At 62.7% G+C, this 27,854-nt stretch overlaps 1 protein-coding gene across 15 annotated transcripts; it reads right to left on the bottom strand.

The window, feature by feature from the left end:
- Positions 1-1,795: 1,795 nt before the first annotated feature.
- LOC128830952 (protein HEG-like) lies at positions 1,796-24,189 on the bottom strand. Of its 15 annotated transcripts, none has more exons than XR_008443716.1 (11): positions 21,926-22,746; positions 21,246-21,348; positions 20,119-20,242; positions 19,735-19,889; positions 17,911-18,039; positions 17,286-17,328; positions 16,855-16,892; positions 16,512-16,593; positions 14,283-14,430; positions 2,845-3,076; positions 1,796-2,093 (listed from the first exon to the last, which is right to left on the bottom strand). XR_008443716.1 is itself a non-coding variant. In XM_054016931.1 (11 exons), exons 1-11 carry the CDS (start codon positions 23,303-23,305, stop codon positions 13,760-13,762), a joined length of 1,140 nt encoding a protein of 379 aa, XP_053872906.1. In that variant the 5' UTR covers positions 23,306-24,189; the 3' UTR covers positions 13,373-13,759. The 15 variants fall into 15 exon arrangements, 14 of the variants coding, with proteins under 14 accessions (XP_053872896.1, XP_053872906.1, XP_053872903.1 ...); XM_054016931.1 differs by lacking the exons at positions 1,796-2,093; positions 2,845-3,076 and adding exons at positions 13,373-13,906; positions 23,200-24,189 and having other exon boundaries at positions 20,119-20,177; positions 21,246-21,352; positions 21,926-22,051; XM_054016928.1 differs by lacking the exons at positions 1,796-2,093; positions 2,845-3,076 and adding exons at positions 13,373-13,906; positions 23,200-24,189 and having other exon boundaries at positions 21,926-22,051.
- Between the last annotated feature and the right edge of the window lie 3,665 nt (positions 24,190-27,854).

Raw genomic sequence — 27,854 nt, 5'->3', positions numbered from 1 at the left:
GTAACAGGAAGTGGTCGGTTCTGGGGAGACGCTGACTGGATTTGATGTTTGCCCTTTTATTGACTTGCCGTAAAAGCCACAGACGTTCCAGGCAGCTGCTCTGAAAGCAAACGCGAGTCCCGCCGCTCGGCCGCAGGAGAAGGGTCAGCCAGGAAAGGCTCCAAGCGCCAGGCTGTGGGCTCCATGGCCCCCAAGCAAACGCTGTCGGCTCACGGGGTGGGGCAGGAATCCAGGTTTCTGCTGCGTGTTCCCCCAATGACAGAAAACTGGGGCCGTCTTCAAACCAAACTGGCCTTTTCCTACCCCCGGGGCCTCCAGCCAGGCAGCGCTACGGAGCAGCAGCTCTCCAGCCTACAGGCCTGCTCGGGCTGGTTGGAGGTCCCACGCCCCATAACCCCCCATTGGCCCATGCCCTAGGGCTGCCCTACAAGGCCTAGCTCAGCCCTGAGAGGAGGAGCATGAGGGTGGGCCAGAGGGGTGGGGGGGCTCTGACTTCCCTGGGGGGTAAAAACCTGCACCCCACATGGGTGCCCCATGGGGCAAGGCCAGGGAGGGATTGCCAAGACTTGCGGCCAGACAGGTGTGACGAAGTGGGACTGTTCTTGTTTCCTCTGAACACTGTGTCGGTGCCTCAGTTTCCGGCCGACACTCTGTCGCCTGGCAACTAATGGCCAGGCCCTTCCCCCTGCAAGGGGATGCTAAAGGTGTGGGAGAACAAAGAGATCAGGTGACCTCCTGGCCCGGGAAAGAGACACAGGACAGAGAGGAGGGGCTGGAGGGGTTTTCAGTTTGGAGCTGGCTGGGGACGGGGCGTGAAGTGCAGACTTGGGTGTCTGGCTCGCTGCCCCCCAGAATGGACCCGGCCAAGGGGTCCCGTTCGCTGGACCTACAAGCTCTGTTTTAGATCGAGTTCCTGTCATCTAATAAACCTCTGTGTTACTGGCTGGCTGAGAGTCACGTCTGACTACGAAGTGGGGGGGCAGGACCCTCTGGCTTCCCCAGGACCCCGCCTGGGCGGACTCGCTGTGGGAAGCGCACAGAGGGGCATTTGCTGAATGCTCCCAGGAGAGACCCAGGAGGTGAAGCCGTGTGAGCTTCTTGCCCTGAGGACAGTCTGCTCCATGGGAGAGGAGGTTCCCCAAAGTCCTGACTGGCTTTGTGGGGAGCAGTTCCAGAGCATCGCCCGGGGACTCCGTGACAGCAGGGCCGGAGGGCAGCAGGCCTGTAATGACTGTGGTGAACACAGAGTGCTGCGCCTTGGAGGGGAAACCGGGATCTCCTCGCACACTGGCCAGGGGCTGAATTAACTAGAGCAGCCCTGGCCAAGGACCTGGAGACCTCAGCACTCACGCAGCTACGGTCCAGGGAACAAACGCGACGTTGGGCGCCTGCGACGAAGGGGGCATTGTTTGTAATAGTTTTATGAGGCCCGTGTGTGCTCAGCTGCCCAGTGGGGGAAAGGGATGAAGTTTGCTCTCAGGGCAGGCTAAGGGGTGGGGGGGGGTTGGGGGGGGTCACTGAGCAGGCTGACCCGACTGGACGGGCCCTTACAAAGGACTGGCCGAGGCCAACCCAGATCAATGGAAAACCCGAGCAGAGGGCAGGTGCAGTCCCCGGACGTGGGCACCCGGCGCTCAGAATGAGGATCCTCTCCCCCCACCCCCAGGGACACTGGGCACAGACCCAGCCCGAGAACAAGGGCTGGGAGCCACGGGGGTCACTGGCTTGTTTATCCTCTCTGTATACGCCCCTTCGGGTTCAGTTTAAACCAATTTTTACCGAAAATTTCCTGGGTTTTCCAAAAAGTTTTACTCAGTTTTCTCTGATTTTCACCCTACGTCTGTGTCATTCAAACATATCAGAAAGAACTTGCTGTGTTAGGAAAGTACAACCCATGGCATGAGCGAGCTGTAGCAGGGGAATCCGGGGGCTCTGCAGAGCTGCCTGTTGAAGTAAGACTCTGCCTTAGTCTAGAAGATACACAATCAAGAGGCCCGCAGGCAAGCTCTGAAATGCGTGTGCAGCTGAACGTCCTGGTGAATCTCTCGCCCACCACGTGCACAGAGCCGAGAACGGTTTACAGATTTGACCCACTGAAAGGGGAAGAAAACACAAATCTGGCTCAGAACATGCTTCAGAGCCCAAAGCGACTGACAAACCCGGCAGCTGGGCCCGCGCTGGGTGAGGGTCGCTGCAGGTCCTGGCTGGTGCCTGCGGAGCAGACGAGGCTCCCCCAGAGCCTGGCGCCGTGGGACTCGCTGGCAGAACTTGCGCGGGGGGGGGGGGCAGGAGGGCTGGAACCCAGGCTCTGTCATGGAGGTGGGGAGGCCGCGTGGCCGGCCCTGGAGGGGGATTGGGTGCACTGAGGGGTTCCTCCAAGGGGCTGTTCCAAAGCTGGGGGTGTGCCCCCCCGGGGGGGGGACCGGGTTCCCCACCTCAGCCAGGCGTGTGCAGAGGAGGGGGGACGAGCTGGAAAAGCCCCATGAAGAGTGGCTGGGATCGGGCCCTTACAGAGCAGACGCTAGGAGGGGCCAGGCCAGAGGCTGTCCAGTAACGACCGGGCTAGAGAAGTCAGGTCAGGGCCGGCTCCTTGCCCTGCTGCCTAAAACAGCAACAAGGGACACGCAGCGAAACTGCATGGTGGGAAACGCAAAACTGAAAAAAAAGAAAAGACTGTGATTAGCCTGGGGAACTCTCTGCTGCAGGAATTGGCCGAGGCCAGGGCCTTAGCAAGAAGGGCTGGACGCTTGTGTGGCTGCCAACAATAGATTCAGCTGCTCATTGACTCGAAGGAAAAAGATAGAGATGAGAGTTAGAATTGGTTACATGGAATCAATTACATACAGTAATGGCAAAGTTCTTGGTTCAGGCTTGCAGCAGCGATGGAATAAACTGCAGGTTCAAATCAAGTCTCTGGAACATCCCCCGCTGGGATGGGTCATTCAGTCCTTTGTTCAGAGCTTCAGTTTGTAGCAAAGTCCCTCCAGAGGTAAGAAGCAGGATTGAAGACAAGATGGAGATGAGGCATCAGCCTTATATAGTCTTTTCCAGGTGTAAGAACACCTCTTTGTTCTTACTGTGGAAAATTACAGCAAAATGGAGTCTGTAGTCACATGGGCCAGTCCCTGCATACTTTGCTGAGTTACAAGGCGTATCTGCCTTCTCTCAATGGGTCCATTGTATAGCTGATGGTCCTTAATGGGCCATCAAGCAGGCTAGGCAGAGCTAATCTCAGCTTGTCTGGGATGTCACCCAGCAGCATAGCATAAGTTTGCCATACAGACAGTATAGAGCCAATATTCATAACTTCGACTACAAAACTGATACACACATATAGACAGCATAATCATAACCAGCAAACCATAACCTTGTCCTAGACACCCCATTTGACCCCCTTTACACAAGATTTGGTGCCACTACAGGACCTTGGTTGCAACAATGATCTATATGGTCCCAGATTATATCAATAACGTCACAGGGTGCCCCGGTGAGGAACTCTCCCGAGGGCATTTCTGATTGGACAGAGCCGTGGAGACACCCCGTAAGGCTGAGGGGTGGGTGGGGAGCCGGGATCTCCCAGCTCTGCCAGGCACGGGCCCATGGCTAGACGGCAGGTGAGGAGGGGCCCAGGAGGGGCAGCAGTCAGGGGGCCCATCCCTAGAGCACCAGGGCAGCAGGGGCCATTCCAGTAGCTAGTCTGGCACCAGCCAGAGAGCCCCCAGCAGCCCGGCCTGAGCCCCTGCCATGGTGGCAAATAGCAGCCAGCCAAGCAGTGCCAGAGAACCCGTGACATGCAGGGCGGCTGGCCGAGGAGTTTGTGAAGAGCCGGTCAGGGGGTGGCAGGGAGGAGGCCCAAACGAACAGGCCCGCCGCGATGCAGAGAAACAGAAAAACTTCAAAAACAGACTCCAACGAGAGACTGCTGAGCTAGAATTGATATGCAAACTAGACACAATCAACTCCGGTTTGAATAAGGACTGGGAATGGCTGAGCCATTACAAACATTGACTCTATCTCCCCTTGTAAGTATTCTCACACTTCTTATCAAACTGTCTGTACTGGGCTAGCTTGATTATCACTTCAAAAGTTTTTTTCTCTTAATTAATTGGCCTCTCAGAGTTGGTAAGACAACTCCCACCTGTTTATGCTCTCTGTATGTGTGTATATATATCTCCTCATTATATGTTCCATTCTATATGCATCCGAAGAAGTGGGCTGTAGTCCACGAAAGCTTATGCTCTAATAAATTTGTTAGTCTCTAAGGTGCCACAAGTACTCCTGTTCTTCTTTTTGAGGTGTGGATGAGCAAGGCATGGAAGGCAGCACCTCCAGACAGCCTCAACTGTTGGAGAGGGGCTGGGAGCCAGACCCAAGGACAATAAAACGTGTCAAGTGGGCTCATTAAAGACAAGCAGACATACCAACGGCCTCGGGGGTTAAAAGCAAGCACCTTCTTTTGGAAACACCCTCTTTGCAGCATTGGGACAACACTCAAAAGAAAGCAGCACAAAGGACCAATGGACACAGACACAGGCTAGGTCTACACTACCCGCCTGAATCGGCGGGTAGAAATCGACCTCTCGGGGATCTATTTATCGTGTCCCGACGGGACGCGACAATCAATCCCCGAATCGATGTTCTTACTCCACCAGTGGAGGTAGGAGTAAGCGCTGTCGACAGGAAGCCGCAGAGGTCGATTTTGCCGCCGTCCTCACAGCGGGGTAAGTCGGCTGCAATATGTCGAATTCAGCTACGCTATTCACGTAGCTGAATTTGCATATCTTAAATCGACTCCCCGCTGTAGTGTAGATGTAGCCACAGAGTTTGAATCTGGTATAGACTTGCATAAAGAGGGAAGCTGCTATAAAAGTGAGGTGTCTTGCAGAGGACCCCGGGTCTCGTCTTGTCAACATGGGAGCATCGATCCGGATCGGCAGAAGCCCGGCTCCACCCCCTCCCCCATCTAACTCACCTGGCCAGTGAAGTTAAGGGGAGCAACTAATTGGTAACAACAAGACGGAGTGTGTTTGTGTGTGTGTGAGAGTGTAAGTGTAATATATTATATGCATATGATACAGTGTTAATGAATACATGTATTACTAATAAATGTGGCGTTCTGCCTTATTCCCCTTGAAAAGATCCTGTGCAGTACTTCAAGTACAACATGCCCCAAGCTCAGGGACAGACTGAGCAGATCGAACCCACACAAGGTTAACTGAGTAGAGACCCAGACGGATGAGGGGCCAGCTTCCCAGGCCAGGGGGGCTGGCAGCTTCCCAACTGCTCAGGAGGGAGAAGGGCCCCAGGCCAGCCTCTCTGGGGGGCTGGATGCTCCGGGAACCAAGTTCTCCGTTTACAGGGTTGGTGCGGGGCTGTCCCTGCGGAGCGAGTGCCTTGTTTCCCTGGAGGTGGATGGGAGGAAGGTCAATGGATACTGGGACACGGGCGCTGAGGTGACACTGGCCCGGCCCGAGGTGGTAGCTCCAGATCGGGTGATGCCCAATACCTTCTTGCAGGGCCACCCAGAGGATTCAGGGGGCCTGGGGCAAAGCAATTTTGGGGGCCCCTTCCATAAAATAAATTGCAATACTATAGAATACTATATTCTCATGGGGGCCCCTGTGGGGCCCGGGGCAAATTGCCCCACTTGCTCTCCCTCCACGGGCGGCCCTGGGAAAAATAAACCTTCCCCATATCACCACAAACCCAGTTTTGAGAAAACTTCTTTACAAGGCGTCACTGGTTCTCAGCATCAGCTAGTGCTAAAAGGCTCTAAAGCTCATTAAAAGGGTTGGACAAATATTTTCCGTCAAAACTTTTTTTGGATCAAAACTAGGGGTTTTTAAAAAGCAGAAAAAAACATGGATAGTGTCTGCTTTCCTTCCAAATGTGTTGTGGTTTTTTTATTAGTCTGCCAAAACCTGACCATGGTTTGGGGGTTCAGAAGTGTGTGGCCAGATATTTGCTGCTTGCTGTGTTTGATTGTTTAAAGAAACAATAAAAAAAATTCTGCTAAAAAAAAATCCAAAACTTTTGAACCACCTCAGCTTGTGACCAAACACCTGAGCCTGAGCCCATCCAGTCCGAGATTTTTCCAGGTTTCTGATACTCCGCTGGCTTCCTTGACACATATCTGTCTCCAGAACTTTGGGTTCATTTAGGTTAGAACATAAGAACGGCCGGACTGGGTCAGACCAAAGGTCCATCCAGCCCAGTATCCTGTCTGCCGACAGTGGCCAATGCCAGGTGCCCCAGAGGGAGTGAACCTAACAGGCAATGATCACGTGATCTCTCTCCTGCCATCCATCTCCACCCTCTGACAAACAGAGGCTAGGGACACCATTCCTTACCCATCCTGGCTAATAGCCATTCATGGACTTAACCTCCATGAATTTATCCGTTTCCTAGAGACTGGCTCCATGGGGTCCCTCACAAACTGGAGACGGTTACTGTGGGTTTGTCTTTAGTACAGCTTATGTACATACTCCACAAACTGAGCATTTGAGCTTGTTCCAGAATCTGGGATGAGCCTATGTTGTGAAAACTGAAATGCTCAAAATAGCACATGCCTGTGAATGGACACAGGGTGCTAAAATTAAATTAACCCAGGGGGTCTCAAACTGGGGGTCAGGAGCCTTCAGGGGATCATAAGGTTATTACTGGGGGTCGCAAGCTGCCAGCCTCCACCTCAAACCCCACTTTGCCTCCAGCATTTATAATAGTGTTAAATATATAAAAAAGTGTTTTTAATTTATAAGGGGGGGGTCACACTCAGAGGTTTGCTATGTGAAAGGGGTCACCAGTACAAAAGTTTGAGAACCACTGAATTAACCCCTCTGGAGCCTCAGGGAATGCAGGGGAGGGGGTGTCCCTGGGTAGGGTTGGGAAGGAGGTAGGTGGTGTAGGATATTGCTCTTCTCATGTGATCCCTCCCCCAGTGGCTAATTTGAAATGAGGCTCCCCTCCCCTGACGCGACTCTCCCTATGGCACTGAAATTCAATACAGACTATCATTTGGCATTTGAGACGTGAAAGGGACGGCAGCGCTAAGGGAAAAGCGAACAGCTTGGCTCTTCTGCAAGCCTCAAACGGCTGAATGAGCTTTAGGGTAGGGAAGCTGTGCCTCCCAAACAGCCTGGCCCTGCCCCCCATCCGACCCTCACCCACTTCCTGCCCCCCGACTGCCCCCCCCAGAATCCCCAACCCATCCTGCTCCTTCTCCCCTCACCGTCCCCCAGAGACCCCACCCCCACCAACCTCCCCTGCTCCCTGCCCCCCAACTGCCCACCCCCCTCAGAATCCCCAACCCATCCTGCTCCTTGTCCCCTCACCGTCCCCCAGAGACCCCACCCCCCATCAACCCTCCCTGCCCCCCGACTGCCAGCCCCCCTCAGAATCCCCGACCCATCCTGCTCCTTCTCCCCTCACCGTCCCCCAGAGACCCCCCCAACCACCAACCCCCCCTGCTCCCTGCCCCCCGACTGCCCGCCCCCCTCAGAATCCCGAACCCATCCTGCTCCTTGTCCCCTCACCGTCCCCCAGAGACCAGCCCAACCACCAACCTGGGACCCCACCACTGCTCCCTGTCCCCTGACTGCCCCAACCCCTATCCACCCCACAACACTGAGTCCTGACAGACCCCTGGAATGCCCACGATCCAACCCCCCTGTTCCCTGACCACCCCCCAACCTCTGCCCCCTCCCTACCCCTTATCCAACCCCCCCGGCCCCCCCCCTCACCCAGGGCCTCAGTGCGCCGCATCCAGGAGCGGCCCTGGACAGCGCTGCAGCGTGGCTCCGGTGGGGCCTGAGCTCCTCCCCGCTCAGAGCCGCGTGGTAAGGGGGCAGGGCTGCGAGCTCCAGCGGGGCCTGGCACAACTGTGCCTCACCGTATCACCCCCCATCCAATGGGCAGGTGGCGAGGCGGAGCCTGCTCCTGCAGGATTATGTCATGGTGTGACGAACTGGGACTGTTCTTGCTGGGGTGTGGGAATGCTGACAGGGAAGTGTGACTAGGATGGTCTGCATCGGAGGATGGGAGTCGGCCCGAGGGAACATACCTGAGCTTGTAACATGAGAACCCAGGAGGGGGTTGGAGGTCAGGTGACTCCGGGGCCCGGGAAACTGAACAAAGGCTGTGGGAGGGGTCGCTGAAAGCAGAGTGCTGGAAGCGAGCTGGAGAGATGGCTGGGAGGCAGAGATGGCTCTGACCCCCCAAGGGGGGTGGGCTGGCATGCCCTGGGACCCCAAGCTGGACCTAACTGAGGGGGGCCCTGTTGTCTGTGCCTGCAAGACCTGTCTTGGACTGTATTCCTGTCATCCAAATAAACCTTCTGCTTTACTGGCTGGCTGAGAGTCATGGTGAATCGCAGGAAGCCGGGGGTGCAGGGCCCTGAGTCCCCCAATACTCCGTGACAACTGGTGGCAGCGGCGGGATCTACTGCACCCCGTGGACGGCGCTTCCTGCAGTAAGTGACTGGGGAGCAGTAAACGAAGGGGGATTGACGGGGACCAGGCCTGCTGAAGAGTGGGAGAGAGACGGTTATTACCCCTGGGAGTGTGTGACCAGCGAGAAGGACTTTTGCAGTAACAGGGTCCCCCGGGGGGATCGCAGCGAGTGGTCCCAGGGGCGGAGGAGTCTGCAGCTCAACCCTGGCAGAGAGGTGGTGACCTCGAGAACGGCTGGCACACTAGGGGTCCCCCTGGGAACTGTGGGGAGCTGTGAGCACACAGGCCGGTGAGTGGCCAGCAGGAAGATGTATGCCAAGCGGCTTAAGAGCGACCTGGTGGAGCTGTGCAAGCAGAGGCGGCTGCGCATTGGGAGGCTCACCAAAGAACAGCTCATTGCCCAGCTGGAGGCGGAAGATCGCGCGAATGAACTGATCCCTGTCTCTGGGGGAAGCAGCCTGGCAATTGCAGCGCAGGCACCAGTGTCTGTCCCAGCTGGGAGTGGTCAGCCGGCTGCTGAGGGCTTCCCGAGACCCCTCCTTCCTATGCCTAGGGGAAGGGTGGGGAGGAGCCCAGCAAATACCGAAGGCGCCGTGGCCCCCCCGGCCAGCAGGGGACCCTCCCGGCGAAGCTCGCCGGCCAGCAGAGGATCCTCCCGGCGACGTTCGGCATCCGTGGAGCGGAATTGGCTGGAATGGGAGAAAGAGCTAAAACTGAGAGAGCTGGAGGATCGTGAACAACAGAGACAGCATGAACGGGAGGAGAAAGAGAGACAGAGACAGGAGAATGAGAGACAGAGACAGCATGAAGAGAGACAGCGTCAGCATGACCTGGAACTGGCGAGATTGAAGGGCAGCGAACCCCCGGCTGCGGTGAGTGAGGGGGGAACCCAGGACTGCACGGAGCTTTGATAAGTGCATCCTGGCCCCACACAAGGAGGGGGAGGACATGGATGACTTCCTGGAGGCCTTTGAGACGGCCTGCGAGCTGCACCGGGTGGATCCCGCGGACAGACTCCGGGTCCTTACCCCCTTACTGGACCCCAAAGCCGTGGCATTGTACCGCCAACTGGGAGAGGCAGAGAAAGGGGACTACGAACTATTCAAAAAGGCCCTGCTACGAGAGTTTGGGCTGACTCCTGAGATGTACCGGGAAAGGTTCCGGAGTCAAGATAAAACCCCTGAGATCTCATATCTGCAACTAGCCGTCCGCATGGAAGGATACGCCAGCAAGTGGGCTGGTGGGGCCCAGAAGAAGGAGGACCTGATTAAACTGCTGGTACTGGAGCAACTGTATGAGCGGTGCCCATCCGACCTGAGGCTGTGGTTGGTGGACAGAAAGCCAGAGAACCCGCGACACGCCGGGCAGCTGGCTGATGAGTTTGTAAAGAGCCGGTCAGGGGGTGGCAGGGAGGAGCCCCAAAGGAACAGGCCCGCCGCGATGCAGAGAGAGAGTCACCCTGGGACCTCCCAAAGGGGGAATATGGGGAATCCCCTCCCACGGGGAATGCCCAGCGTCAGGGACAACCGACCGGCTCGAGGGGACCCACAGGACATGAGCTGCTATTACTGCGGCCGAAGAGGCCACGTTCGGGCCCAGTGCCCCAAGCTCAAGGACAGACTGAGCAGACCGAACCCGCATAGGGTTAACTTGGTAGAGGCCCAGACGGACGAGGGGCAGGCTTCTCACGCAAGAGGGGCTGGCAGCTTATCAACTGCTCAAGAGAGAGAAGGGCCCCAGGCCAGCTCCTCTAGGGGGCTGGATGCCCCAGACTCAGGGTTTTTGGTTTATACGGTGGGCGCGGGGCTGTCCCTCCGGAGAGAGTACCTTGTTCCCCTGGAGGTGGATGGGAGGAAGGTCAATGGATACTGGGATACGGGCGCAGAGGTGACGCTGGCCCGGCCCGAGGTGGTGGCCCCAGATCAGGTGGTGCCCAACTCCTACCTGACCCTGACGGGGGTGGGCGGAACACCAGTCAAAGTGCCCGTGGCAAGGGTACACCTGAAGTGGGGGGCCAAGGAGGGCCCCAAGGATGTGGGGGTACACCCGTATTTGCCCACTGAGGTATTGATGGGGGGGGACCTGGAGAACTGGCCAAGCAACCCCCAAAAGGCACTGGTTGTGACCCGCAGTCAGAGCCGGCGAGGGGCCCTGTGCCCTGGCCTTGGGGGGGGGTGCCTTGCCTGAGGCGCAGGACCCTAACCTGGTGGGGAGGGAACGCCCAGGGACACGGCTCAGGGAGGCTGCAGCTTCAGACCCAGCGGGCGAGAAAGAGCAGGTGGCCATCCCTGTCCCAGCTGCTGAGTTCCAGGCCGAGTTGCAGAGAGACCCCTCCTTGCGGAAGATAAGGGACCTGGCCGACCTCAATGCGGTACAGACCATGGGACGAGGTGGCCGGAAAAGGTTCCTGTGGGAGAAGGGGTTCCTGTACCGAGAATGGGCTCCCCCAGGGAAAATGGAGTCAGGGGGGATCAGGAGGCAGCTGGTGGTACCCCAGAAGTATCGCCGCCAGCTGCTGTGCCGGGCCCATGACATTCCCCTCTCAGGGCACCAGGGAACCTGGCGTACCCAGCAGAGGCTGCTACGGAGCTTTTACTGGCCTGGGGTCTTTGTTACTGTCCGACAGTACTGCGGATCCTGTGACCCCTGTCAGAGGGGGAGGAAGGCCTGGGACAAGGGGAAAACAGCTTTAGGACCCTTGCCCAGCAATAAGGATCCTTTCCAGAGGGTGGCCAAGGTTAAAAGGGCGGCTCTAAACCAAGAGAGCCCAAAGCACAGACCTCCAGACTGGAGCGCTGGGAGAAGACCACAGCCCAGTTGGAACCCCAGAGGTATGGGGGTGGGAAAAGGGCACAGGCCGCATAAACCTTCCCACATGCGAACTGCGAGTGCCATCAAGCACCCCGACCTAAGGGGGGGCGTGAAACTGGAAGGGCCTGGTGTAATTCTCACCAAGGAACTGGAGGGATGCGGGGGCATCCATGGGAACGGGGGTAGGTTCGAACTTCCCCAGGTCACTGGCTAAAGTGACCCCGCTCAGTTCGGTCTCGAAGGGGGGAGAGATGTGACGAACTGGGACTGTTCTTGCTGGGGTGTGGGAATGCTGACAGGGGAGTGTGACTAGGATGGTCTGCATCGGGGGAGGGGAGTCGGCCCGAGGGAACATACCTGAGCTTGTAACATGAGAACCCAGGAGGGGGTTGGAGGTCAGGTGACTCCGGGGCCCGGGAAACTGAACAAAGGCTGTGGGAGGGGTCGCTGAAGAGAGAGGGCTGGAAGCAGGCTGGAGAGATGGCTGGGAGGCAGAGATGGCTCTGACCTCCCAAGGGGGGCTGGGCTGGGATGCCCGGGGACCCCAAGCTGGACCTAACTGAGGGGGGCCCTGTTGTCTGTGCCTGCAAGACCTGTCTTGGACTGTATTCCTGTCATCCAAATAAACCTTCTGCTTTACTGGCTGGCTGAGAGTCATGGTGAATCGCAGGAAGCCGGGGGTGCAGGGCCCTGAGTCCCCCAATACTCCGTGACACATGGACAGAGGGAAGTGCCAACCTGATAGCGGACACGTTGTCCCAGAGAGGGGGCCCTGAACTTCCCCAGGTCACTGGTCAGAGTGACCCCACTCAGTTCAGTCTCAAAGGGGGCAGAGATGTGACGGAGCAGGGTGGATTGACCTGGGAATGTCATTTAGTTGTACTGGGGCAGGCTGTAGGGGGGATGGGAGAGCAGGGGGTGACTTGAGGGACGGTACCTGAGCGGCGGGGGGGGGGGGGGGGGGGGGAAGGGAGGTGACAAAGGCTGGAGGAGGAGCCAGGGGAAGGCTGGGTGAGATGGCTGGGGGGGAGGGTCTGGGGAAGTGGAGGGAACCCCAAGGCTGGGATCTAAGCTGCCTACCCCCCCCCCCCCCGAGGGACCTGGCTGAGGGGTCCTGGCTGTACCTACAAGCGTTGCTTTGATGGTGTTCCTGTCGTCTAATAAACCTTCTGTGTTACTGGCTGGCTGAGAGTCCCGGTGAATTGCAGGAAGAGGGGTGCAGGGCCGACTCCCCCACACTCCCTGGCAGGGGGCACCAGCCTAGAATTCCCCACAGCCCCAGCACATGGGCCCTGGTTCGTCCCCTCCCCGGGAACACGTGGGGCCTCAGCTCCCATTGCAACAGGGCTGGTTCAGCCTCCAGCCCCACTCCCCCAGCAGCTGGCCCTGGCTACCTGGGAGGGCCCTGCCCCCCCCCTGCGCCCAGCCCCCGTGCTCTGCTGTGAGCTGCTCCGGGCCAGGTGCATCCTGCAGCTGAGCCGGGGGTCCCGGCTCAAACGACAATGCACCGTGGGGCAGGGCTGCAGGGTTTGACATCCCTGACTGCCCGGAGCCGGAGCCCAGGGTGGGACGCCAGGGCAGCTTGTCCCCAGCCCAGCCAGGGCGCCCTTCCCCTGGCCTGGAGCAGAGTGGCTGGCAGGAGCAGAGACAGGACACCGAGCTCCAGGGAGCCGCCGCAGAGCCAACTGGGCCCCTCCCAGTGCTTGGCCCTGCTGTGTCCTGTCCGGGGAAAGCAGGAGCCCTGCGGCCCAGCCCCACAGCCCCTCTCCGCAGGAGCCTGCTGCCCCCCCACGTGGCTGCCCTGACCCCAGGGAGGATTGAGCCTGGGGGAACAACGAGCCCTGCCCCCAGCTCAGGGATGGCCCCCCAGGGAGGGGGCAGCCCCCGGCCCAGAGCTGCCACCAGCAATCAGGGGCCTCTGCTCAGCCCAAGTGCCAGCCTCAGGGGTGCTTGGCAGGAGACACTCCCGGCTCTCAGCGATCCCACCGCTGCCAGAAGAGATCCAGGCAGCCCAACAGCCACGGCCCTGCCCCGAGCCAGTGTTAGGGGGCCAGGCCAGCCCCCCGCCCCTCACTCAATACAGGTGCCCCCACGAGGGCACAGCTCCCACAGGGCAGCTTCCACTCCATTTATTAAGAAATTAAAAAAAAAAAAATTCAGAACCCCCTGCATGCCCCAGCAGAGTGGAGGGGCCCAGCCCACAGCCCCATCCCCACCAGTCCCCCGCAGGGTGCCCCACGCTGGGGCGGGGGGCCCAGCCCACAGCCCCATCCCCCCAAGCTCCGGCCATGGCAGCCAAGGGGCTGGGACACTTTGTGGGGCCTACCCCCACCACAGGCTGGGACACCCCCCCATTACATCACACCGTGCCAGCCAATCAGCACACCCGTGTGGCAGCCCCTCCCAGCTCAGGGTGGTGCTGAGGGTCTGTGATCGAATGGCGCGGTCTCCTCCCGGGCTGGACACGGGGCTGGGCACGGGGCAGTGCCCCCACCCGCCCCTCAGCACTTCCGCCGGCCCCACTCCTCGTCGCTGACAAACACCAGGTTGCTCTGGCCACCCCCTGGCCGGGGGGCCAAGCCGGGCGAGCTCTGGGAGCCCTGGAATGTCTTCATGCGGGGCCCGGCGGCCAGCACCCGCCCAGGTCCCTGCAGCCGGGACAAAAGGAGGCATCAGGCCCTGCCCCACTGCCCTGGACACTGGGCATCATGTGCCCTGGCCTCTGCCCCCACCCTGCCCCCCAGTGTGGGGGGAAGCTAGTCCCGGCCCTGCCCCTCCCAGAGCAGCTGCCCCAGGGCCAAGCTGCCAGCCAGGGCCCGGTGCCATGCCAGGGCGCTGGGCAGGGATGGCACCCGGGTGCCAGCTGAGGGGGACACAGCAAAGGGACAGCCAGGGCTCTAGGGCAGGGGAGCTTCCCCCGAGCCTGGCCCCCTCAATCCTGCCCCAGGGGTTGGTGCCGACTCACCCGGGGCTCCCCAGTGCCAGAGCTGGGGCCAGGCCCCCGCCCAGGGCCCCCCCACTCACCAGCCTGTCCCCATGGCCGAGCTCCCGGATCTCCACCTCCTCCAGGGGCCGTGGGGGGCGCACGCGGGGCAGGCTCAGCTGCTGGGGCTGGAAGGGCGGCACGACCGGCTCTGCCAGGCTGGGGCGCTGCGCCAGGGCCTTGGCTCGCCTGAGAGGAGAGGGGAGTTACCAGGCCAACTGCCCCCTCATGCGCCCCAGGAACCTCATCCCCGTCCAGGCCCAGGCCAGAGACCCCAGCCACTGCCAGGGCCCTCCCAGCACCAAGCGGGGCCCCGGAGGGTTTGCACTGCCCCTTCCCAGCCCCACTGCCGTCTATGCGGCCCCCCAGGGCACCCACCCACCCCAGGGTCATGGGAAGAGGGTGGGCCCCAGCCCTGAGGCCAGCACCCGCAGACAGGACAAGCCGTGGGGGGTAGGGGAAGAGCTTCCGGCCTAGCAGCCCTAGGGCGAGGTGGGGAGGGCAGGGGAATGTGCCCCAGCCCGTGGCCCCGGAGCGACGGCGCCAGCCATTCCAAAGTGCCAGGTAGCAGCTGGCTGGGTGCCAGAGCCCTGCACCCCACAGGAACACTGCCCCCCCCCCATGCCCTGTTCCCCATTGGCCTGCACACTCCACATGCACTGCCCCCCAGCATCCTGCCCAATCACCCCTAAGGACAGGCCCCAAATACCCCCCACGACTCCCACACCCCCATGCTCTGAGCAAGGTGGCCGGGGGAGGGAAACAGCCTCACGCCCGGCCAGGAGTCAGGCTGCGCCTTGGCCTGGTGCCCTCTAGTGGCTGCTCCACACCAGAGCCAGCAGCTCTGCCAGCGCCCCTCACTCCCGACCCACAGCCCATATCCCAGCTCCAGGCTCTCCCCCCCCCGCCCAGCTCTGCCAGCACCCCTCACTCCCGACCCACAGCCCATAGCCCAGCCCCAGGCTCTCCCCGTCCCCCCCCCCCCCAGCTCTGCCAGCGCCCCTCACTCCCGACCCACAGCCCATAGCCCAGCCCCAGGCTCTCCCCATCCCCCTCCCCCCCCAGCTCTGCCAGCGCCCCTCACTCCCGACCCACAGCCCATATCCCAGCTTCAGGCTCTCCCCCCCCCGCCCAGCTCTGCCAGCGCCCCTCACTCCCGACCCACAGCCCATAGCCCAGCCCCAGGCTCTCCCCGCCCCCCCCCAGCTCTGCCAGCGCCCCTCCCTCCCGACCCACAGCCCATAGCCCAGCCCCAGGCTCTCCCCGTCCCCCCCCAGCTCTGCCAGCGCCCCTCACTCCCGACCCACAGCCCATAGCCCAGCCCCAGGCTCTCCCCATCCCCCCCCCCCCAGCTCTGCCAGCGCCCCTCACTCCCGACCCACAGCCCATAGCCCAGCCCCAGGCTCTCCCCATCCCCCTCCCCCCCCCAGCTCTGCCAGCGCCCCTCCCTCCCGACCCACGGCCCATAGCCCAGCCCCAGACTCTCCCCGTCCCCCCCCAGCTCTGCCAGCGCCCCTCCCTCCCGCCCCACAGCCCATAGCCCAGCCCCAGGCTCTCCCCGCCCCCCCCCAGCTCTGCCAGCGCCCCTCACTCCCGACCCACAGCCCACAGCCCAGCCCCAGGCTCTCCCCGTCCCCCCCCAGCTCTGCCAGCACCCCTCCCTCCCGCCCCACAGCCCATAGCCCAGCCCCAGGCTCTCCCCGTCCCCCCCCCCAGGTCTGCCAGCGCCCCTCACTCCCAACCCACAGCCCATAGCCCAGCCCCAGGCTCTCCCCGTCCCCCCCCCAGCTCTGCCAGCGCCCCTCACTCCCGACCCACAGCCCATAGCCCAGCCCCAGGCTCTCCCCATCCCCCTCCCCCCCCAGCTCTGCCAGCGCCCCTCCCTCCCGCCCCACAGCCCATAGCCCAGCCCCAGGCTCTCCCCCCCCCCCCCGGGTCTGCCAGCGCCCCTCACTCCCGACCCACAGCCCATAGCCCAGTCCCAGGCTCTCCCCATCCCCCCCCCAGCTCTGCCAGCGCCCCTCACTCCCGACCCACAGCCCATAGCCCAGCCCCAGGCTCTCCCCGTCCCCCCCCAGCTCTGCCAGCGCCCCTCACTCCCGACCCACAGCCCATAGCCCAGCCCCAGGCTCTCCCCGTCCCCCCCCCAGCTCTGATAGTGCCCCTCCCTCCCGACCTCAGCCCCGGCTCCCCTCGCCCTGGATGGGTGGGGAGGGAGGGGCTCCTGGCTCCCCCTGCGTCAGGGGGGGTTTGGATGGCAGCTGCCTTACCCCAGGAGCAGCAGCGCCGCGAGCAGCAGCAGCAGCAGGACCCCCCCAGCGCAGGACACCCCGACCAGCGCCAGCAGGAAGGCTGTGGGGAGAGAGCCGTCAGCAGAGCCGGCAGGGCCAGTGCCCGCCGTGGGGCTGCCCCCCAGCACCACACGCTGCCCTGGGCCGAGGCCCTGGCACAGCCCCCGCCGCCCCAGCTGCCGTCCCAGGCTCCTGCCAGCTGGGATCAGAGCCACAACCTCCCCCACACCCCCCAGCTGCTGCCCCAGGGCTCCGGCCCTAGGACTGCTGCTGTGGGGGGCCTGGCCAGGCTGAGCAGCCCCCGCCCCACACGGACACTCACGCTCCTCACACTGGAATCCACCAAAGCCAAACGGGCACCTGCAGAGACCGAGACTGGGGTTCAGTGCGTGTCCCGGCAGCAAACCCTGCCCAGCCTCACCCGCCCTCCGCCCCCCCAGCCCCATAGGCCAGGCTGCCTGCCAGAGGGCCCCCCAACCCAGGGGTAACCCCCCCTCCCCACGTATACAGGGACTGTCTGCAAAGCCCGTGCGGCTCCAGCCACTAGGCCACCTACCCCTGCCACGCAGGCAGCCGCCGGCAGAGCCATGGGGGATCTGAGGCCCCGGGGTGGCACTGGGTCCCCCCGATGAGGGGCTCAGCCGGGAGCTGATGCCCCCAGCTGCAAGGCACCAACCAACGCACAGTGGCTGCTCCCAGGGCATGGGAGCTGCCCTGGCCACGAGCAGCCTCCCGCGGGACGCCAGGGCTCACCTGGCGCAGACGCCATCCCGCAGCCAGAACCCGCTGCCACAGGCTGCAGGGGGAGAGAGACCGTGAGATGCCCACAGGCTGGGCAAGGCCCTGGCTGCTTTCCAGACACAGCTGGGGACAGCCTGGAGCAGGGACCAAGACCGCAGCGCAGCACCCCTGCCCGTGCCCCATCCCCCCAGCCTGCCACGGGGACTGAGACCATACCCCCTGCCTGTGCCCCATCCCCCCCCAGCCTGGCATAGGGACTGAGACCCCAGCGCAGCACCCCTGCCCATGCCCCATCTCCCCGCAGCCTGGCACAGGGACACCGGCTGGGCGTGTGGCTGTCCAGGTCAATGGGGCTCCGTTCTGGGGGCAGCCTGGCTTACGCTGCACCTCCCGTAGCAGGTCGGCCTGGAGCCGCTGGGCCCGGGCAGGGAAACTGCGGTCGTGGGAGAGTTTCCCAGGTGCCGACCTCCGGAAGCTGCTCCCTGCCCAGCCCCTGGCACCCCAGCCCTCAGCAGGGGGTTAGGCCCCTGGGGGTGCGGGAGGGGAAGCGCCACTTTCCCACCCTGCTGAAAGCCTTCCCCTCCCCCACCCAGCCCCCTCCACCCCACAGCCGGCCCCATGGAGCCCCCTGCCCGACCTGCACAGGCACGGCCCATGGCGAGGGCGGGGCGGTATCCCGGCCGGCAGGGGCACTGGGCCAGCCCGTCCTGGAACACGCAGGATGTCGAGACGGGGTCGCAGGGCTGCAGCTCACAGAGACTCAGGCCTGGAAGGGGGCGGGAGGAGAAGAGAACACAGCCTGGTCAGAGTCCCCGCCACGAGCCACCTCCCAGCCACCCCCAGAGCCACCTCCCACCCATGCCCAGCCTGAGACACCCCCCCCAACCTGGCCTGAGCCCCTCCAGAGACACCCTGCCCAGCTCCATACCAGCTACCCCCAGCCCAGTCAGTCTGCCATAAAGTGGGGAATTTTCTTGAGGCTTTGTATGAGAGCTGTGTGTGCCTCAGTTTCCCTGTGTGCTGCATGTGTAAGGAGGGGGGTTTGCTGTTGCAGGGGACCAGGTGTGACCTCAAAGAGCAGCCAGGACCCCAGGCAATGGCCTGGAGATGGGGGGCCCAGCGACTGGTGACAGGGAGGCCCCCCCAGCTCAGGAGCAGCTGGTTCTGGCCAGTGGGGGGACAAAGGGCCGAGGAGAGAGGGGCCCGGTGACCTGACCAGCCGGTTCCAGCCAGGGGGGAACAAAGGACGGAAGGGAGAGGGGGGCCTGGGGCAGAAGACAAAGGGCGGAGGAGAGGCTAGTGGGGGAGGGGATAGCGGCTCGGCTGGAAGGAGGGGGCTGGGCTGGGACAGGGAGCAGCCGGAGCCCATGGGGACGGGGCCAAACCCAGCTGCCCGGGGCTGAGACTGGCCAGGCCAAGGCCCCGGCCCCTGAGAACTGCCTGGGCTGGGTTCAGACGCTCAATAAACCCCCCATGTTACGCTGGCTGAGAGTCACTGCAGGCTAGAGATCGGGGGGGGGGCATCGCTCCCTCTGGGGCTGGGGAGATCAGGGGGAGGGCATTGCTCCCTCTGGGGCTGGGGAGACCGGGGGCCCCCCGGCACAGCCAGGCTGCTGGAGGCTCAGGGAGGTGCGTGTGACGAACTGGGCCTGTTCTCACTGTGGTCTGTGAATGCTGACAGGGGAGTGTGGCTAGGATAGTCTGCATTGCAAGATGGGATCTGCCCGAGGGCGCATACCTGAGCTTGTAACATGAGAACCCAGGAAGGGGTTGAAGGCGAGGCGACTCCTTAGCCCGGGAAACTGAACAAAGGCTGTGGGAGGGGTCGCTGAAAGCAGAGTGCTGGAAGCAGGCTGGAAGGAGGCTGGAGAGATGGCTGGGAGGCAGAGATGGCTCTGACCCCCCAAAGGGGGGTGGGCTGGGATGCCCTGGGACCCCAAGCTGGACCTAACTGAGGGTGGGGCCCTGTTGTCTGTGCCTGCAAGACCTGTCTTGGACTGTATTCCTGTCATCCAAATAAACCTTCTGCTCTACTGGCTGGCTGAGAGTCATGGTGAATCGCAGGAAACTGGGGGTGCAGGGCCCTGAGTCCCCCAATACTCCGTGACAGTGCGGTCCCAGGAGGCGGTGGAGGCTGGAGCCCGAGGGCCTGACCCCCAGGAGAGCGCGGCCCCCCTGAGAAGGGCTGTTGCCCTGACGGAGGTTCCTCCCCGGGACCGTACAGAGCCGAGAGACGGGGCCTGGGAGTCCGTGACAGAGCTGCCCCCCCCCCGAGCCCCCCAACTGGTCTGAACCCCCCTAGAACCATGTGGGGGCACAGCTGGGTCCCTCCTGCCCCAGGAAGAGGAGGGAGCGCAGCAGGGATTTGGGGGCCATGCTCCCCGGGCATCTCTCTTTTGGGGGCAGGAGTCTGTCCCCCCTTCCTGCCCGGGGCCCTGCCCAGGAGAGCCCCCCCGCTCACTCTGGTAGGAGACGGTGTCCCGCAGGAAGCTGCAGGCCGGGTCGCTGGCCTGGCACTGCACCCAGAACCCCACGATGGCCTCGTCCACCTGCTGGGCCGTGACGGACGAGAGCGCCGAGAAGCTGTGCAGGATGGTCACTGCCTGGCTGTGCGGCCTGGGGGGGGGACCCACGCCTCCAGTCAGTGCCCAGGGCCAGGCAGCACCCCAGCCAAGCAGGCCCCCCCCGGCCCAACAGCATGCAAACCCAGCGCCCCGTTCCCACCATCCCCCCGACAGGTTACTTCCCCCCCCCGCCCGCAAGGTCCAGTCCCCTTCTGACCAGCTCCCTCCTGCCCCCCCCCCCCCCCATGGCAGCCAGCCCCCCGGGCAGCCCCGGCACTCACTGCAGGTCCAGGACCGACGAGGACAGATAGGCATCCAGTTGCCCCAGGACAGGCTGGAACTGGGGGCAGACAAAGCGCTGGGTGAGGGGCTGGTGTGAGGGCCCCCCCAGCCCTGGCTCGCCAGCTGAGGAGAGAAACCAGAGCCAGGGAGCTGCACAGAGCACGGCCCCCCCAGGCAGAGAGGGGGCCTCCTGGGCCAGCCCTGTCCTGGACCCCCCCTCCCCCATGCACATGCCTGGGGCCTGGCAGAGGTGCCCGGGGGGTGGGGGGGAGCCCTCAGGGGAGGGTTGCCAACTTTCTACTTGCACAAAACCCAACACTCTTGCCCTTCTCTGAGGTCCCACCCCTTCTCCCTCCATCCCCCCTCCCTCTGTTGCTCCTACTCCCCACCCTCAGTCTCTGGCTCAGGGGGTGGGGGTGTGGAGGGGGTGAGGGCTCCAGGTTAGGGGTAGGGTGACCAGATGTCCCGATTTTATAGGGACAGTCCTGATTTTTGGGTCTTTTTCTTATATAGGCTCCTATTACCCCCCACTCCCTGTCCCGATTTTTCACAAGTGCTGTCTGGTCACCCTAGTTAAGGGTGCGGGTTCTGGGGTGGAGCCAGGGATCAGTTCAGGGTGTAGGAGGGGACTCCAGCCTGGGGCAGGGGGTGGGAGTGCGGGAGGAGGTGCCGGCTCCGGGGTGGGACTGGGGAGTTCGGGGGTGCGGGAGGGGGTGAGGACTCCGAGGTGGGGCTGGGGAGTTCGGGGTGCGGGAGGGGGTGAGGGCTCCGAGGTGGGGCTGGGGGTGGGAGTGCGGGAGGGGGTGAGGGCTCCGAGGTGGGGCTGGGGGTGGGAGTGCGGGAGGGGGTGAGGGCTCCGAGGTGGGGCTGGGGAGTTTGGGGTGCGGGAGGGGGTGAGGGCTCTGGCTGGGGGTGAGGCCAGGGATGAGTTCAGGGCGCAGGAGGGGACTCCAGGCTGGGGCAGGGGGTTGGGATGCAGATGGGTCAGGCCGAGGGGAGGGGGTACCAGCTGTTCCCCAAGGAGTTACCCTTCCCCCAGGCCCAGTGATCCCCAGGTCATCAGCAGGGCCCCACTCCCAGCCCCCACTGCCCACCAGCAGGTGTCAGCCAGCCCCCCCCCCCATACCAGGCTCTCCAGCTGGGCAATGATCCTGCGCAGGTCGGCAGGTGGCAGAGGGCTCGGTGGTGCCGGGGCGGGGGCCCGCAGGGAGAGGCGTCCTGGGAACATCCTGGCTTCAAACACGCAGGAGACAGGCGAGAGACAGGACAAGGGATCTCAGAGCCGGCAGGGCCAGGGGCTGCCCACGGGGGAGCCCCCAGCCAGACTCCCTCCCTGCCTTGAACGGAGCCCAGGTACAAGAGGACCCCTCCCTTTCCCCACACACTATATGCTCCCCCCCTTCAGCCCAGCCCCTCAACCCCCAGAGAATCTGCCCCCCACTGACCCAGCCCAGCCCATAGGGGCTTGGGTCAGGCAGCTGCTCCCTTGTCCCAGAGCCCCCCTCTGCCAGCAGGGGCCCCATGGGGTCAGCACGGGACATGGGGGACTCACAGGCAGAACAGAGACTGGGGCCCCAGTGGCAGCATCCTGGCTATGGGGTGAGAAGGACACAGAGAGCCAGTGCCAGCCCTGGGCCCCTCCCCCACACGGGGCATCACCAGGGCCAGGCAGGTCTGGAGGCAAAGGAAAGGGAGACAGAGCCCCTAGGGGTGCCTGCTCGCTGTGACAGGGCAGGTACCCCCAGGCAGCAATGGCAGGGGCATGGGACACCCCCCCCCCAGGCCCAGGGGGAGCAGCCCCCTTACCTGGCACACAGCCCATGGTCTGGTTGAAATGGAAGCCCAGGGCGCAGCGGCAGGAGAAGTGCCCAGCCCAGGACACGCAGGTGCTCCAAGGGGGGCAGGGCTGCCCACTGCCACAGCTGGGCTCATCTGGGGGAACAGCGCCCCCCGAGTGAACAAACATGAGCTGAGACTCAGACCTGGGAGGAGCCTGGACAGCAGGTACCCAGGGCAGGAGGAGCGACCCAGCAGCTCTTGAGTTCTGCCATCAGGGCAGCGCCCACCTCCACCTGGCACCACCCCAGCGAGGTCACCACCCAGCAGAGCTGGAGCCAGTCGGGGGGGGAGCCCCCCCTTTGCTACAGACAGCACCTCTGCTGGGGCCCCCCCCAGGCTGAGCTGGAGCCGTGAACTCACCTGCCCCCCCAGCACGGGGAGCCTGGAGCTGCAGCAGGAGCCCGAGGAGGAGAAGGGGGGAGCCCCTCCCCATCCTGCCAGGCCTAGACCCCAGCTGCTCTCAGCCTCCTTGGGGCAGGGAGGGGAGCTAGGGCCCACCTGCACTGGGTTAAGAGCCATCCAGGGGCTTGTTAATGATTCCTGGGTGGGGGCAGCTGTCAAGGGTCCAGGCAGCCACTGAGTGAGCCACTGTGCTGGGCTGGCTCTGACGTGCCCAGCTGGCGCTCATTAACCCAGCCCCAGCCTCCCCCCGCCCCCAGCAGTTCTAGCCAAGGGAGGACAAAGTCCAAAGCACAGCAGGGAGGTGGGAGCTGGACCCACACCAGGGGCTGCCCGGAGCTGAGCAGCAACAGAACAGCCCGCCCCGTTCAGGCCAGGCTGCCGACAGAGGCTCCCCCAGCGCTGAGATCTGCCCCCCTGGGGTGGGTCGGGGGCTGGTTACAGAGGGATTCCCCCCCCCCCCCCCAGCACTGAGATCTGTCCCCCTGGGGTGGAGTGAAGGGGTGGATGTGGGAATTCTTTGTAATATTTTCATGAAGCCTGTGTGTGCCTCAGTTTCCCCTACATGCTGCCTTGTTACCTAGGGGTGGGAAAGGTCTGTCTGCTCTCAGACAGGCTGAAACACAGGTGTGAACGGCACCGACCTGCCTGGGACCTTAGGTCCCTCATCGATGGAGCTCTTGAGAAGACAATGGGACTTTCATACCCAGCAACCATTGATCTGAACCCACCTACCCCCTGCTCCGCTGGGGGACTGAGCTGCATCTCCCCAGCTCGGGAACAAAGGGCGAGGGGGTGAGGTGGGGGTTAAGTGGGGGCTGTGGGAAGCGGTCGGGGCTCACCTGGGAGTCTGACAAAAGAGCAGATGGACGGACAGCCAGAGCTGTGAGGTCTGAGGCCTTTTTCTGCAGCCACATTAGGACAGCAGCACCATGAGCTAAGAATCATTCACATCCCATCTAACGTGCATTAAACCAATGTCACATCGGGCTGTGGAAAGCGATCCCGTCCTAACAGCACCCACCACCACCAGAGAGAGAAACCGCTTCAGTGGCTAAAGAAAACCTTGTTCGATTGAATCTGTCTGGCAAGAAATCACTTAGCAGCAGTTGTGGGCGTGAAATCTTGACTTGTATTGCTGTGACTTTATGGTCCCCACTGCTCTACGGTTTATCTGTCTGGTTTTGATTGTTTCGGTTACATAACTGATTTTGCTAGGTGTAAATCAATGAAGGTGGTGGGGTAGGATTGGGTAAAGGATTGTTTGACAATATGTTAGGATTGGTTAGAGAATTGGTTAGTAATCATTTAGTAAAATGATTGGTTAAGGTGCAGCTAAGCAGGACTCAAGTGTCACTATATAAACTGGAGTCCAAAGGGAAGTTCTTGGGAACCAGCTCCAGGCCCAGTTGTCGCGGAGTGTGGGGGAGTCAGGGCCTTGCACCCCTCTTCCTGAGATTCACTGTGACTCTCAGCCAGCCAGTAAAGCAGAAGGTTTATTTAAGGACAGGAACACAGTCTCAAGCAGAGCGTGTAGGTCCGACCAGACCCCCTCAATTAGGTCCCTCTGGGAGGTTCAGGGAGCTTAGACCCCAGCTTGGGGTTCCCTGCGTTGCACCACCCAGCCCAAACTGAAACCAAACCAAAACTCCTCCTGCAGCTCCTCTCTTCTCCCTGCCCCCAGCTCCTCCTCTCCTTTGTTCAGTCTCCCGGGCAGAAGGTGTTAATTCTCCCCACCCCCGTTCCTGGCTCAGGTTACAGCTCAGGTAGCTTCCTTCAAGGGAAGTCCCCCCTCCTCACTGCAATCCCCCTGCAACATTCCCAGGTCAAATCTGCCCCGCTCCCTGCTCTGTCACACTGGGATCCAAAGGGAAGTTCTTGGGAACCAGCTCCAGGCCCCAGGATCAGAGCTGCCAGACCAAAACACCCTGCCAATGACACCGTGCAGAAGCAGGAGCCCTGGATGACCTGATCCTGACCGGCCAGCGAGAAAAGCCCATCCGCCTCATTGGGAGTGGTGAGCACTGTAGGCTCAGCGTGTGCTTCTGTTTTGGGGATGGTTAATAGAGGATCAGGATATTACTGTGTGAGGCTCTTTCACTGGGAAAAGGCCCTGCAGCCTCTCAGAAAATTACGCCCTGAGCCCTAGGAGCTGGGAAAAGTGGGGCTGCCTAAATGAACTGGGTCATGCCTTGACCCCACAGAAGGGTAAAGATGGGGGCCCTAGAGTGTGCGGGTAACAGAGCCGGACCCAAGGGCTCCCCACGGCCGGGCCAGGCTCGGGGCTGGCCAGGACGGACCCTGCTTCACCCTTCATTGCCCCGGGCTGCCCTAAGGCCCCTAGGCCGAGCGCCCGCTAATGACTGAACCCGGCTGTGCCCGCGCTGGCTGCGTACCCCTGCGGACGCTGGCACAGGCACGTTGCTCCTCCAGATTGTACAAGTCTCCCTCCGGGGCTGTGCCCGTGAGAGTCGCTGCCCGGAGCCCATGGGGTGGAGCGGGGGGGCTGCAGGCCCAGAGGGCCAGTGAGGCCACGTGGCTCACGCTGGGGAAAGAGCGAGACCCCCTGTGGGTCTGGCACAGTGAAGCCCGGAGATCGTTCCAAAGCCAGGGGTGCAGGCCCTGTGGGTCCGTGACACTGTACTGCAGCCATAACCCACCCTGCCCCACCGTGGCCAGCTGGGAGTTCTGATTCTCCGGCACAGCGATGGCCAGCGTGGCTCCCGCCAGGGCTAATGGGACATGGGCTGCCGCTGACAGGCTGCAAAGCAAATACCAGTCCCACTGTTCATCAGGGTGAGCTTGCAATAAACCCCACAGCCTGCTTGACAGCTAGATTCCCCCGCCCCCAGCACTGCTCACTCCAGAGCTCTCCCTGGCCCAGCCGCTGGGAAATCAAATTCTGCACCAGGCCCTGGGCAATGAGCCAGCTTGGGGACTCCTGCTCCCTGCCTGGGCAGAGGTCTGGCCCTGCCAGTGGGGAACCGACCCGCCAAAGCTGGGTGGGAAGGGCTGATACCGGAGGAAGTGGTGTCACCTCAGCCCCAGGGCTGCAGGTCCCGCAGCCTCAGAGCCAATCTCCCCATGACGCCCTCTCAGGAATCCCACCCATCTCTCCCTGTCCATAGAGCTGCAGGTCCGTCCGGCGCCCTGGCACTAAGGGCAGTCCGAGCCGGGAGTGGGCCGGGCGTCCGGCTGTGCCACCGCACAGGTTAATGGAACTGCCTTGTGGAATTCCTGCACCAGGCCCTGCAGAGCGGCTGGCTCGGCCCGAGAACTGCTTCCCCTCAGCCCGGAGCAGCAGCAGGACGCTCAGACGGTACCTCCCTGGCTCAGTGTCCAGGGCAGCCCCTGCTCTCAGCTGGCTGGGTGGTGATTCTCCAGCCGGGGAGACACCAGCCCCCATCACTGGAACCGGACTGGAAGCAAACGCAGCACAAATTGCCCCCAAATCACGCATGTCTGGCCAGCTCCAGCTCCTCCCAGCGCTGACCCCCACGCAGCCGGGGCCAGCCCCAGCCAGACACAGCTGGGGGCAGCTGCAGCCCTTGCTGGGAGTTTTCTGCATCTCCCATGACCCGGCCCAGCCCCGGGACCAGGCTCCCTCAGTCCCCTGCTGCCATGGGAGCCTCCCAGGGTCCCCAGGACGACCTCCGGGGCATGACGAGGGGCCCAGGTGGACACAGCTCATCTGTGCAGGGACTGGGGGGCGCCCCGAGCAGGCTTGTCCCAGGGGGCTGGGGATGGCATCACAGCAGCCCCCCACCAGCCAGCCGAGTGCAGCCCTGGGGCGGGGCGGGGCAGAGACACTTGCTGGCTCCTGCCTGCCCAGTTATTTATGGGCGTGTCCCTGGCTGGCTCCACATTACTCTGCCCAGCCAGGCTGTGCCAGCCCCACCAACCAGCAGAGATTACGACTGTGGGGGAGGAGGGCAGGGGCAAGGCAGGACACAGGTGACAGGGCTGCCATGGCAGAGGGCTCGGGCCAGGCCTGTGTTTGGCTTGTTACCCCTGTGCCCAGGCGAGCACTGCACCTCTCGCCCTATGGCCAGGGCCAGTCCCCGGAGCACAGCTCTACCCCCCTTTGCTGGAGCACAGCTCTGGGCAGCACCCCTGGCCCCTAGGATCCTTGCCCTCTGGCAGGGCAGACACAGGACTCCCCTCCTGCACAGGTTCCTGGCAAAGCCTCCCCTGCCCCCCTGGAAGAGCGGGGCCAGGTTTCGGTTGCCAGGTGTCTGGTTTTCACTAAACTGAAAAGGGAAGCTGGAGGATGTTAAAAGGCTGGTTGGCCGCAGTAACCGGCCTCTGCCGGGGGGGCAGGAAGAGCGGCAGCAGTGGCTGGCTTCTGGCCCTGGCTCCAAGAGGTGGGATCGTGTCCCTCCACCACTGAGCCCGGATTGCCCCAGCCCTGGCCCCTCGCTCGGGGAACCAACGCCCCCCGTGCCCTGATGTCAGCTCCTCCCAGCCTGGCTCTGCAGCCAGCCGCTCAGTCCTGCGAGAGGAGCGGGCAGGGGCGGGGCCTCAGGGAAAGGGCGGGGCAGGGGGCGGGGCAAGGTTGTTCAGTTTTCTGCCATTAGACAGTTGGGGTGGGGGATGGGAGAGCACATGGGCAGGGCCACCAGGATACGGAGACCTGGACCCCACCCCCAGTATGTTTTGCCTTGGCTCCCACTCGTGGGTTTCTTGCTTCTCGATGAACCCCACCTCCAAATGCCCCCTGCGCCAACGAGCTGCAGCCCCTCCCACTGCACTCTCCCTCACAGGCGCTCAGGCAGGGCCGGCTTTAGGAAGTGCGGGACCCGATTCGAATAGTTTCAACGGGGCCTCGGCAGGGATGACTAAAAAAAAAAACCACGTAAAAACCACGTGGGGCTTGTACTCACCGGGCGGCGCTCCTAGTCTTCGGCGGCGGGTCCTTCACTTGCTCCGGGTCTTCGGCGGCACTGAAGGATCTGCCGCTGAAGTGCCGCTGAAGACCCGGAGCGCCGCCGGGTGAGTAAACATTAAAAAGGAGCCTTTAGCCAGGGAAGGGATTCTCGGCCACTTCTTCCCCCCTGCCCCCGGGCGCGGGGCCCTCTTAGGCGCGGGGCCTGATTCGGGGGAATTGGTGGAATTGGTCTAAAGCCGGCCCTGCGCTCAGGAAGGGGCAAGCAGAGATCTTCAACCAGGAGACAGAGGCAGTAGTTCGCCCTGTGTAGGAGCGGATCAGGGGCTGCCAACTTTCTAATCACACAAAACTGAACACCCTTGCCCCATCCCCTGCCCCTTCTCCGAGGCCCCACCCCGCTGCTTCTCCGAGGCCCCGCCCCTGAGGCCCTGTCCCCACTCACTCCATCCCCCCTCCCTCGCTTGCTCGCTTTCCCCCGCCCTCACTCACTTTCACCGGGCTGGGGCAGGGGGTTGAGGTGAGGGCTTCGGCTGGGGGTGCGGGCTTTGTTTGTGGTGGGGCTGGGGATGAGAGGTTTGGGGTACAGGAGGGGGCTCCGGGCTGGAGCCG

The sequence above is a fragment of the Malaclemys terrapin genome, chromosome 2, assembly GCF_027887155.1.
Source record: "Malaclemys terrapin pileata isolate rMalTer1 chromosome 2, rMalTer1.hap1, whole genome shotgun sequence".
Classification (NCBI taxonomy): Eukaryota; Metazoa; Chordata; order Testudines; family Emydidae; genus Malaclemys; species Malaclemys terrapin.
The sequence above is the reverse complement of the archived record's forward strand: the minus strand, read 5'-3'. Positions and strand labels throughout refer to the sequence as shown.

Coding starts and splice junctions, on each gene's coding strand:
- LOC128830952 (XM_054016920.1), bottom strand. CDS start 22,477: ATGGCTCTTAACCCAGTGCAGGTGGGCCCTAGCTCCCCTCCCTGCCCC. Junction 18,040..19,734: donor GGACACCGTCTCCTACCAGA/GTGAGCGGGGGG, acceptor GCCCCCTTCCAG/GCCTGAGTCTCTGTGAGCTG. Junction 17,329..17,910: donor CATGGGCCGTGCCTGTGCAG/GTCGGGCAGGGG, acceptor CTCCCCCTGCAG/CCTGTGGCAGCGGGTTCTGG.